Source organism: Rhamphochromis sp. 'chilingali' (assembly GCF_963969265.1).
Source record: "Rhamphochromis sp. 'chilingali' genome assembly, chromosome: 15".
Lineage (NCBI taxonomy): Eukaryota > Metazoa > Chordata > Actinopteri > Cichliformes > Cichlidae > Rhamphochromis > Rhamphochromis sp. 'chilingali'.
Window position 1 is genome coordinate 12,575,693 of NC_137942.1, and position 12,087 is coordinate 12,587,779.

A 12,087-nucleotide genomic window follows, 5' to 3' on the forward strand; every position below is an offset into this window, starting at 1 on the left:
CTATGCTTCTGTCACAAATAACCCCTCTTCAGCTATGCCAGCTGAAAATCAATCATTTGATATACCATATATCATTAATTATGGCGCATTTACAACAGATAACGTTCTAAAATTCAACCAACTTTAATATTTGGAAGGACACAAACCCGCAAAATTTCGAACTTCTAAAATCGGAGTCTGAGATGAGGCCCCTGAACGCAGCATACACAGAGCGCTCGGGTGTGACGTAGAGCGCAATCAGGGCTGCTGAGGCAGACTCGGAGCTGAACTCACTCCACATTTAACGGAGGGCTGTCAGCGCTGCGCGGAGCTACTGAGTGAGTGTGTGTGTTTGATGGGGAAAGCGCTTTTAATCCCCTGAACTTTTCGAGAATAAAAGAAGAAACCCCGGGGAGCGCACGGAGCGGACCGTGGCACATGGAAACGCTATGCAGCTGGAGAGACGGCGGTGGACTTTATCGTAGTTTCACTCAAGAGGAGGCTAAGTGAGGCGAGATAAACATGCTCACCCCGATGCTGGCCTCCTTGCTGCCGCTTTTCCTTCTCTTTAGGATTTCTTTCTGCCAATACTCAAGCGACCAGTGCAGCTGGAAGGGCAGGTGAGGTCTACAGACTTTTTTTCCCCCCCCGTTTAACTGAATGTATTTTGAACGTCAAACTAAACTGCTAAATAAGAAAAGGCGAGGATGTGAGCAAACATGAAAGCTGCTGGTGGCGACCTGAAATGACTGTGACTGAAACTCAAGTCGCCGCGGTGATGTGGGAAGCAGGCGGCAGGGTTAGACGATAAATTAAAACAAAGCTAGCCCCTATGGTGGCTGTAGGAAACAAAAGATTTGTGTAGTTTGTGATATAAGTTAAGAAACTACCGTAATTTTTTGTGTGTGAAAAATGTAGTAATGTCAGAGACACGTGTGTTTGGGGTTGTTTTGGACGTATGAATGACACGATGGTTCAACCAAAGATTTTAATAACATGATGGGAGGACGTTGGAATACGAAAATAACATGTTTATGACATCCCACACACAAATCGCCTTTTTATTTTATTTATTTATCTTTTTTACTTATGTTTTATTCCCCCCCTCCCTTCCCCTAAAGAAAGTGTGTGTGTGTGTGTGTGTGGGACATATGCACACACTCATAGGCTCAAAGTATTAAAGGTAGCCACACAGAGATGTATGATTGATAAACGTCAGGAAATGAAGCATTCACTGGAAAGTTTCACCTCCCATCAAACATCTGCTGAAATCTGTTTTGCAGTTCAGAACTGCGCCTTAAATAAGTGTTTTGTTTTTTTTTTGTTCTTGTTGTTTTTCATCATCCTGCAGTCAGGAGGGGCTGCCCATACTTTTGAGCTTTCCACCAATAATCTGTTGTTCATTAGGCAGACTCTTGACTAATCTCCTTTAATTGCCTGCAGAAGTGATGAAGTTAGAAAGGACTTAATTAGAGGCATGCTGAGGAGAGCCTGGTTATGGGGCTGCAGAGGCATATGCTCAGCATGTGCTGCGGGTTCCTTTTGAGATCTATGGCAAATTTTGAATTTCAGCATCTCATTTTCAGGAAACTGGGCGTTTCTCCTCCGGAGTCAAACCGCTAGCTTGGCATGTGTATGCTGGTAGACTGCTGATGGCTTCCTGCCTCAGGCTTTGCCACAGAATGACTGACAGAGCCGGAGTTTTCAAATCCCGACCAGGCATTAAGTTCTGGAGGGAGTCATTTGGTCATGCTGGCGCCAGAGGCCGAAGTGCTGCCCGGACAAGTCTCTTCCAGTCTCTTTGGTTGCTTGAAAGCAAGGGGAGGTTCGGTGCGTGACCTGCATTTGCACTTGCATGCTGCAGTCCCAGCTACTGTTGCTGCTGTTGTCTGCCCAGAAGCCCCTGTGTCCCTCCATTCATCCATTTCTGCCTCCAAACCCTTCCCAAAGGCAGCTTGCCAGTGATGCGTTTTGCCAAAGCGCTGGGCGGAACAATGCGGTACGGGGAGTGTGTGTTGGGAGCTGAGGTCATTTTGGCTGCTCCGGCTCGTGACTGGTCATGCAGCCAGTCTTGCGCACGGCCTTAATAATGCTTCAGGAGGAATGTGGTTTAATGTCCTTTGGGTCTGCCAGAGGTCTTCAACTTGGTCAGTTAATTCAGGCTATAAATGCCCCCAAAATCATTTTTAGATTAGTGAATAAGTCTCTTTATTCTTTATTTGGGTAAAGGGGGGTTGAAAAAAATTAAAGCTTTCCAGAGAAATGCCACTTTTATTGCAGCTTGTTTCATATGTTGTGCCTTTTTTCTTTTCTTTATCCAGCGGTCTGACCCATGAAGGCCACACCAGGGATGTGGAGCAGGTGTACCTACGTTGCTCCCAAGGCTCTCTGGAATGGCTTTATCCCACAGGGGCCATCATCGTCAACCTCCGACCCAACATGGTCTCTCCCGCCGCCGCTCGGCTCTCTGTCTGCATTAAACCCTCCGCCGAGTCCAGCGGCACCAACATCTACCTGGACCGCAACGGCAAGCTGAGGTTACTGTTGCCTGAGCAGGACCAGGCTCAGGGCAAGGTGCACTGCTTCGGCATTCAGGAAGGGGCCCTCTTTATTGAGGCTGTCCCCCACATGGACATCAGTCGGCGGATTACGGCGTTCCAGTACGAGCTGGTCAGTGACAGGCACAAGGCGGGGCCGCACTTGCTCGTTGGTAAGATGCATCTTTGACATCTTTAGTGATACCCCTGAAAACTGCTGCTTCTTTGATCTGTGTAGCTCCTATAAAGGCCTTACTTTAGATTCCCTCTAGAACTGAGTGCCTTTGTGCTCTGCCCCTGTGGTGCACACCGAGCACTAAATGCAGCCATCTACTGGTGGAAACTTTTATTAGGTTGGACTCTAATAGTAGGAAACTTAACATTTGCTCCAGCACACTGCAAATACTACATCCAAAGACTTTTTTTTTTCTAGTAGCATTGTGTTTACATTAAGGATTTTTTTGGGGGGTGGGGGTTCTTGTCAAACTCATATTTTCACCGTGAGGATTAAAAGGTCAAAATCGGCTTTTAAACTTTAGTTTTTCGGGATAAAACGTTCACCTCTCAGCTCATTTTACAAACATTCTGACTGGATTTGACTTGAACGTTGCACTGTAAGCTTCTATTGTTTTCTTTTTTCTTCTTTTTTGCCTGGCTTGTGTGTGGAGGGGCACAGTCAAACAGAGGGCCTCCAATGGAAAAACAGCCGTGTATTTTCACGCTGCGTACCTGCCAAACCTGCACATTTTCAAGCTGTGCAGCTATGTTTTTTTTCCCCTTCTCTTCCACCTAAAGCAAAATATGAGCAGTATCAGGCCCACATCTGTTTTTACGGCTCTCTTGGTTCACATATTCACATCCTGCGTCATTATCTGGCACAGCAGACAGAAACAGACAGAGAGAGGGTTAAACGTAGAGTAGGAGTTGTTTTGACCGCATTAGCTCGCTCGGCTCAGCTCTGTAGTATAATCTGCTGCTGTAATGTGGCCTGAGATAGCACTGGGATGATTCACAAAGACATTGGTCTCGTGTCATCTGAAGCCTGGAGTCACAGATTGATTGCTGCTGCTCCTCCTTCTTTTTCATGTTTCTTCCTTTCCTCTTCTCTCTGACCTACTGTGCTGGGATTGAGTTGCTCACCATCAAATTGGAATGTATCTCCAACCAGATGTTGGGAGGAACTTCTAGGACCATATAGGCTTGTATTTCCCTTGCTGTCACTCCCTTAACCTCCCTTTCAGCTCGCTTGACTTATTCTCCCTTTTCCTGTCTTCAGTCTCACTATTTCCTACTTCTTAATTTTCTTTCTTGCCTATTTATCATTCTCGTATTTTTCCTTTTCGTTCCCCCCCCCCCCCCTTCCTAGTTGTTTGAAGTGGGTTTCGTCTCTGCTGAGCGGTATTAGCAAGTTGTGCTCCATTACAGTGGAATGCATCTGGTCCCAGATGTTTCAGGGACACTCTAATGTGCCCCTCCACTCCCTCCTTTGCCACTCCTCCCATCCCTCATCCCTCTGTGCTCCTGTGAAGTGGTTCTGATCAGAGTGGCGCTGCATGTGCAGAGGGCCAGAAAGAGATGCTGACTCGGTTCTCAGCCCATTCCTGCGGTTCTATTTCATGTTTGACTTCCTTGGAGAAAAACATTAAAAAAAAACCAACCTCTGCTCTGGGTGAGGTTGGCCTCTCTGAAGTCTTGGCTCTCCAGCTGCTACTAAGCCATCCAAGCTTGTGGCTGTTTGACCCTTGAGCCCTCTTTAGTGATGTCGCAGTGCCTTGTGTTGCTACACTAGCTGACCTCAAAGATCCCTCACCTCTGTACACCCATCATCAGACAATCCAGCTAAAAGCTAAAAATAAGGTTAAGCTGCGCTCCTAAATATGACCAAGGGTGAACATCACCGCTTTGGCAAGAAGTCTTATTAGATGTATTGCACACACCAAATTAATATTTATGCTCAGTTTTATGACTGGTTGTGCAAATTAGGGTGCTTTCCAGTGCACCGGGCCCACCTGAGTTAACATTTTTTAAACATTCTTCCACTTATTTTGTGGTCAGACGACTGCTCCTTCCTCACCCTCAACCCACTGCTGACTAGACAGTCCTCTTTTTGCTCCCACTCCTCCTCCTACCCCCACCTGCTTCAGAGTACTACTAAGGAAAACCAAAGCAGGTCTAGGGGTTAATAAAGGCATTCTGGTTAGGACAGCCACAGGACCACCTGAGTCAACTAATCACGGAGTTGACTGCTCTCATTAAGGGCCCTTTCTACTGCTATAAAACAGTCTGGACGAGAGGGCAGGCTGAGTTGCTGCTATGCAGACCCCAATCAAAGGTGAAATGGTGCCTGGAGCAGACTTTTAAATAATTGATGTGGGCTATTGTATTTAATTCACATTTTCTTTTTGGAAACTAAATTACCTGCACTTTAATTGCCCTGTGCCTGTGTAATGCAAGATGTGCACGAAACCGGCAAAATCTATCCTCTGTTTGCTTCTTCTGAATGTGGGCCCCCCTTGATGTTATAGTTGCAGTCTAAGTAGGCCTGCTGGAGTGCTGTGAGAGCTCAGGTCAGATGTAACCTCTACTAGTTTTGCTGTTCTTATACCCGTCATCTGGTCCTTGTTTGTCATGGGGTGTCAAGGGGTTCCTGTTTTGGCAAGGGAAGCTGACTGAACAGCTCCCAGGAGCATTAGACATGCACACACACACACACACACACACACACTCTTAGCTTTTTGAGTTGTGCTTACTATCAGCAGCGTGCCTCTGTCTGGTGTATAACTCTGAGCTCAGCTGAATCCTGGTCTCTCATTTCTAAATAAATATTCATTTGTCAGGATGGAAATGACTGTGACCCTAATTGTCTGTATGTGAGGAACACTTACTCAAACACAGCCACAGATGTGTGTTTACTGGAAGTCTGTGGGCCTGTTAACACGATTTTTATCACGCCACATGCATTTTTTAATTTTATTTGCACACCATTTTTCTCTGAACTCATCCACCCTCTTTCTTTATTTCCACATAGCGTCCTGTCAGCCCTGCAGTGACACTGAAGTGCTTCTAGCTGTCTGCACAAGTGACTTTGGTAAGTGCTGTTTTGAAGAATTATAGGCTTCCTGCTTCCTGCTGCTGCATGGTTGGCGTCGATGTCCAATACAAACACACAGTTTGAAATATTGCTGTTACCAGTCTCTAAATCCCATCTTCCTGCTTGGTTTTTCCAGTGGCACGAGGCAGCATTAGGAAGGTGGATCAGGAGGAGGAGCACTCATCTGTCACTGTGGAGATCAGTCGCCTTTACAGACAGAAAACCCAGGTCTTTGTATCTGGGGGTGTCAGGGTACGGAGCTGGACTGGCCGTATCAAAATGCCCCTTCAGTGTGGGGTGAGGTCCGGTGAGGGGGAGTTTTTGTTCACTGGGGCCGTGAGGTTTGGGGAAGCCTGGATGGGCTGCGCACCACGCTACAAAGACTTCCTGCGGTTGTATCATGAGGCACAGCAGCAGGGCACCAACCCCTGTCACGTGGACACTAACTGAGCAGGTCATCTGCCCACATTTGGAGATGGAACAAGCCCTCAGTAACTGAGGAGACTGGCCCAGTGGCCCAGAGCCCCTCTCCTCTCCTGCTGCGCCGTGACTCTTTGGAGACAATGGCTGGAGCTGCTGGATGTTGCCAAGCAGCGTGCTAGCCGAACGCCGGTGATGCAACGTGGAATGTGTTCAGACCGCCTTTCTCACGCACGAGGAATCGCAAACTTTTAAATGTAGCAGACCCCATTTGGTTTTTATGTGTATAAAATGTGAATGAATATTGTACATTTTGAAGCTCTGTGTGCTTTGTTCAAAATCAAAACAAAAACAAAAAAAACGTGATGTACAGTTCTGAATTTATTTCCTATGACAGATGTATAAAATGAAAGACTCTTATTTTGTTTAAAAACGTATTGCAGTTTAAAACCTGAGTTATTTTTTTTTTTTCAGGTTGTACAATTGTTTAAAAAAAAAAAAAAGAAACCAAAAAGTTTTTTTTGTTTTGTTTTTTTTGTCACTGAGAAGAATAAAAACTTTTATTCCCATGTGCATGCTTACATGTGTGATGTTTGCATACTCTTCATGTATACGTGTGTGTGTGTGTGTGTGTGTGTGTGTGGTGGCAGATTTTAGACAAAAGTATTAGTAATCGGAAGATAATTATTTAACTGCTTTGACTTTGACTAACTTGAGCTTTTATTTCTAATTTTATATTTTAGATAAAACTATGGTGGCCTGTAGGTACAAATACAAAACACAAAGGAATGAAAAGCAAAGCAACATTTGAGAAAACAAAAAAGTAAAGACCTCTTTTATTTAAGAAGTGTATCAATATCTAATCTTTAAAAAAATGTTATAAACCAAATTATTAGAAATTAATACTCATTGATAATATTCAATCATTTTGGCCATAATGAACCTAATTTAGGGACACATTAGTGCTCTAAGCCTAAATGCTGCAATTTTAAAGAAACCTGGTGGGTCAAAGTAGCTCAAACAATATTCACAAAGCTGTTAAAGTTTCATTTTCACCTGATTCTCCATTGGAATGAAAACGCAGTCATACGATGTGCATTAGCTTCTTCACCTCAGCTTTGAGCTGAGACTCTCTGCCAGGGGTACAGAGAGATTGATATCAGAGAGTTGGGGTGGATTCCTCTGCACTGGTTCCTGTGGTGATGGGGTGGCTGTGTTTCAAGGTCGATGTGAAAGGCCCCTTTGTTCCAGCGCAGCAGTCTAGTATGGGAGAGACGACTGAAGACAAACCTGAATACAACCCTGTGACGGGGCACGCAGCATAAAGTCGCGCTCTCCAACCACGCTAATTTTGAATGACGTGCACAACTCTGCTCAGGCACCACATTTAAATGAAAGCCTTTCATTTTCATCACCTCTAAATAAAACACAAAGAATCGGAATATTGGAACTTGTAGCTGTGCAGCACCAGCTGATGCAGCCTGTGAGCCAAGCCTGTTGAGATGACATCCAGTTCATGGCCAAGGCTCCTTTTGTCTGACTTTTCACTTTAAACGGAAATGCACCTAGAATGTCTTTCAGTAAGGTGCCCCACACGGACAATAGCTTTTCCAGACAGCACTGCCCATTGAAATGAATGTCTGGATTCCAGCTAAAAAGCCAGAGGTCCTGGAATTGCTCACTGGGAAATGCAAACAGAGTTTCTATGGTAATGATTCCTTACTGTGAACATTTTTTTGCTCTGGCTTTAAGACCAGGAGCCATGGAGTTAGAGGAGCAGGAGGAAGAGGAGGGTAAGTGGGTATTATTTGACTGCTGGGTCCTTCACTGGTTCTCAAAAGAACCCTCTCTCCTTTTTCCCGGGCCAAACGGCATTTTCATTTCAGGTAACAAACACAGAGTGTTCAGGTGTTTCCTACGCACACTTATATCTCTACATGACTGCTGTGCTGTGTACCCTTTCATATAAATTTCATATAAGTATCTATATCAGGCAAGCTGTACACATCCTGTGTGTTATGAGGATATTTTCAGAGTTTGTATAATTTGGAATATATTCTTTCTTTCTTTCTTTCTTTCTTTCTTTCTTTCTTTCTAGTACACATTGTTTCTTATCCTTTAAAAGTTAAACAATTAATTAAAGGGGAAAAAAATCACAGATTAACCAATATCAGGCCAGGGTGCAAAGTTCCACGGGATGGCTTAAATCAAAAAGTGTTTGATTATACATTAGTGAAGCAGCTTTGCAAAAAAAGAAAAAAGAAAAAGAAAAGAAGCTATCAACAATATAAATACAATTATGATGACCATCGTGTATATTTTCCAGTCAGTGTAGCCAGCTGGTGAGCAGTTCTTCAGAGGCTCTCGTGTCATGAGGGCGTGCATTCAATTAATGCATTGCACACATGCAATCGGTTAAACCTTCTTGGGCGAGGTCAGATTTTGTTGTATTACCAGTTGAGAAGGATCAGTCTCAACCAGACATAAATATGTGGAGCCATTGTGCTGTCTGCGTGATTCAGCCAGAAGTCACTGCATGGTCATCTTGTGGGTGGAATTTTTTTAAAAAGAAGGGAAAAAACTGCTGTTGAAACTACAGCCAGGGTGCAAAGTCAGAAGGAAGGGCAGTCAAGTTAAAGAGCAGGAGAACCCCTGCAGTAGGATGAGGCCGAGTTTCTGAGTTTCGTGTAGTGGTTAATATTTCGGTGCCTCTTTGGGAAGTGCTGGAATGTGGGGAATGTGTTGACTTCACACACACATGCATGCGCGGCAACCCCCAACACACCGCCGCCTTGATTAGCCGGAATCAATAGAGTCTCTGTGGTTTTTCTGTTTGCATGCATGTGTGCGTGTGTGTATGCTAGTGCGTTAGTGTGTATGCCTCCACTGTGCACGTGGCTCTAACCCCAGCACACATAAACACACCGCCCCAGTGGCCAGATAGCTGCCACCCACACTGAGCCACAACTTACTCTGCAGCTGCAGTCCCAACGCCTCCAAGCTGACACAAATCTGCCGTGACACTTCTGTAATGCAGTCACATGTACACGGTGAACATAGTTTATCCGATTTTAAATCCATTTAAAATTTGCCCTTTTTCCTGTCTATTTGTCATGTGGAATATTATTATGCCTTTTATATTGTTTAGTGTTCATTTTATTTGATGAAACTGACTTCAGTTTATGGATTGTAGATGTATGTTTATTATACAAAATTACAGTTCAGCTGTGTACAATTTTCTAAAATTGTACATTTGTTTCGACCGCCTTGTTTTTTGACAGCTGGCCTTTGCTGGATGGGTTTTCCTTCTCTACTAACTACTTTAAAATGCTGCTCCATAGTAAATATACTGCATTTCTATAGTGGTTTTCTATTTCATTCTTCTTACAAGGTTCATTCACCCTTTCACACACACATTTTTACAAAAACTTTTTTTTCTGTGCCTAACCATTTTGCCTAACATTCACACACACACTCACACTTAGATGGAAATGTCAGGGGCAGCTCGGTGTTTAGTATGTTGCCCAAGGATGCTTCAGCATGCAAACTAGAGACGCCAGGGATAAAACCACCTTCTGGTTATTATATGACCAGCCCTACCTCCTGCCCCAGCTGCCCCAATTGTCAGTCACTTTTTATCTTCTTTGAAAATTTCTTCTTCTGTGATTATTTAAGTGGGATATTTATCATGTTGGAAAATTTACCTTGTGCTGTTCATCAATCTCCTTTTCATCGTATCTTACAATATTTAATCTGTGCCCAGAGCTCTGGTTTCCTTGTGGACGCTGCCTGAGAATTCATCTCTTCAGTGCAAGGTTACATAAATCAAGAAATGCGTGTGTGGCTGTTTTCAAGGATAGCTGATAGTTTGTGTTTTACATAGTTGTGTCTTACTGCTTCATTTGTGATGTCTCGCATCTTTCTGAAATCTCACAGTTCAGTTTCTGACTTGTTTAGACCGTTCCTTTATATGTGCCGTAGAGGTAAAGCAGATCATCAACTAACCAGAGGTTGGTGGTTTGATCCCTGGCACTCCAGTCTGCATACCAAAGTATCCTTGGGCAATATACTAAAGTCTGAGTTGCCCCTTTTTCACTGACTCATTCACATAAGTGTGAATGTTAGCTAGAAAGCACATAAATGTAGAAAAAAAGTGATAGTATGAGTGGGTGAATGTTGTGTAAAGCACATTTATGTAAGTGCTTTCATGTATTTAGTCTAAACTGCATTTGTACTCACTGTTCTTGCAGTGGTCACAGTGGCACAAAGGTTCTACTTTAGGGGTCCTTTTTGATAAACATACGGCCTGCGGTCCAGAACCTGCCCACCAAATGAACTAATCTGGCCCACTAATTTGAAAAATGTAGAATGTTTATTTGTTACACAGTAAAAAAAAATCTGTGAATTTACTGATAATTTATTTTGCTTTTTTAGTAAATAAAGCCCATTTTTCCCACAGTGTAAGCCCAGAGAGCCACACTGCAGTCTGCTACTGCAGCATTTCTTCATAATGTGGAAAAACTGAGACATATTGCTAAACACCTGCTTCATCTTTTTAAAGATATCCCAGGGACTGTATGTGTAGTTAAACACATTTTACATGTTAGCGCTTAAACTAAGGGAAGCAGGTTTTTTAATAGCTTGTTGGGCAATAGCCTTACTGTTCCCGCGCACTTCAGATGAAACCGGGCTGTATGTGGCAAATTATAAACGAGTTCTCACTCCTGGTCTAACCTGTTTGCTTATATTGATGAATAGAATAAATTGCTCAGTTTTGCTGCACTCTGCATTGTTGTGCATGATTGCAATCCCACTTCAAGACATACAGAGATGAAACCTTAGAAAAAGTGGTTCAACAAGCTGTTAAGGCCCCTCCCTGCATGATTATTAATCCCCAGTGGGTCATGAGTTTCCCAGTCATAAAATTCCTTGCAGTCACCTCCCCCAACAAGGCTGCATGGCAGGATTAAAGACTAGGGTGTTGGGTGTCTATAGCAAAATGCAACTGCAGGGTCAGAGCATGGCCCTGCATGTCTCAGTATCAGGTATCAAAGAAGATTGGGAAATAACGTGTTCCAACGTACTAAATGTGTAGTATGCATTAAGCAAACCAGACGCTGTCTTCATCAGATGGTTTGGAGATCACCGTAGGTTCGTTTTGGCTGATGGTAGCCTGTCAAGACAAGGTTTCGCTCCATCTTCTAGTTGGCAGACAAGTTTTGGGATCACATCCAGACAAAAATACAGAGTAGCATTGGCCAAAGTCTGCTGATGAAAATAGAGTTCATGCACGTGATAGAAAAACGCCAGACTGCTATGTTTTATCATGTAGATGACTCCCTCTTGGCTGATGTCTGTATTATGACTAATTATTTCTGTTTGTGTGAATGGTGATTTAGTGCTGCAGTCTGCTCCTACAAGACAGCCTTTTGTCCTAAACCGTCCTCTTTCTCAATGAGTGACTGTGCGGCTGCTGTCAGCTCACATGGATCCCAGAGGCAGCGTCGATGTGCCCCGTTCCCTCGGCAAACATGCCAGTGTCCTCCAGAGTGGGGGGTCCCGCTGCAAGGAGCAACTCTGAGTTCCCCCCACAATGCTCGGCGGCCCAATAAGGGAACAGAATTTGGCTCGGAGGACGTCAAGCAAACATGCAGCAAATGGCACTTTTATTTGCTTGCCGTCACATCCCCTCCCCCAGCGACCTTCATTTACTGGGATCCACAGTGCCATTTCCAGCAGCCCCATGGCAACAGCAGGACTTGTCAACAGGGGTACAACTTTCTCATGATGTCACCGTGCCGTGAATGATTTGCAGCCCCTAGAAAGTTGATGAAACTCCTTGAACTGATATTTTCTTGCAAACACAAAACAACACAAGCTTTGGATTTATAGATATGAAGCTTCACTTTGAACTGGATAGAAGGAGCATATTTTGCATCAAGTTAATAAGAACACGGTCCTGCTTTCTTTCATTCAATGATGCGATACATTGTAACTGGAACATTATAGAAATATTCACAGACCTGAATGACAAAAGCCCATCCTGTCGCTACACCTACC

General features: G+C 43.9%; 1 protein-coding gene across 1 annotated transcript; it reads left to right on the top strand.

The window, feature by feature from the left end:
* Positions 1-253: 253 nt before the first annotated feature.
* metrnla (meteorin like, glial cell differentiation regulator a) lies at positions 254-6,557 on the top strand. The gene is made up of 4 exons (XM_080906343.1): positions 254-599; positions 2,301-2,689; positions 5,545-5,604; positions 5,744-6,557. The coding sequence occupies exons 1-4, from the start codon at positions 502-504 to the stop codon at positions 6,055-6,057; spliced, it is 861 nt and encodes a 286-aa protein (XP_080762469.1). The 5' UTR covers positions 254-501; the 3' UTR covers positions 6,058-6,557.
* The last annotated feature ends 5,530 nt before the right edge of the window (positions 6,558-12,087 follow it).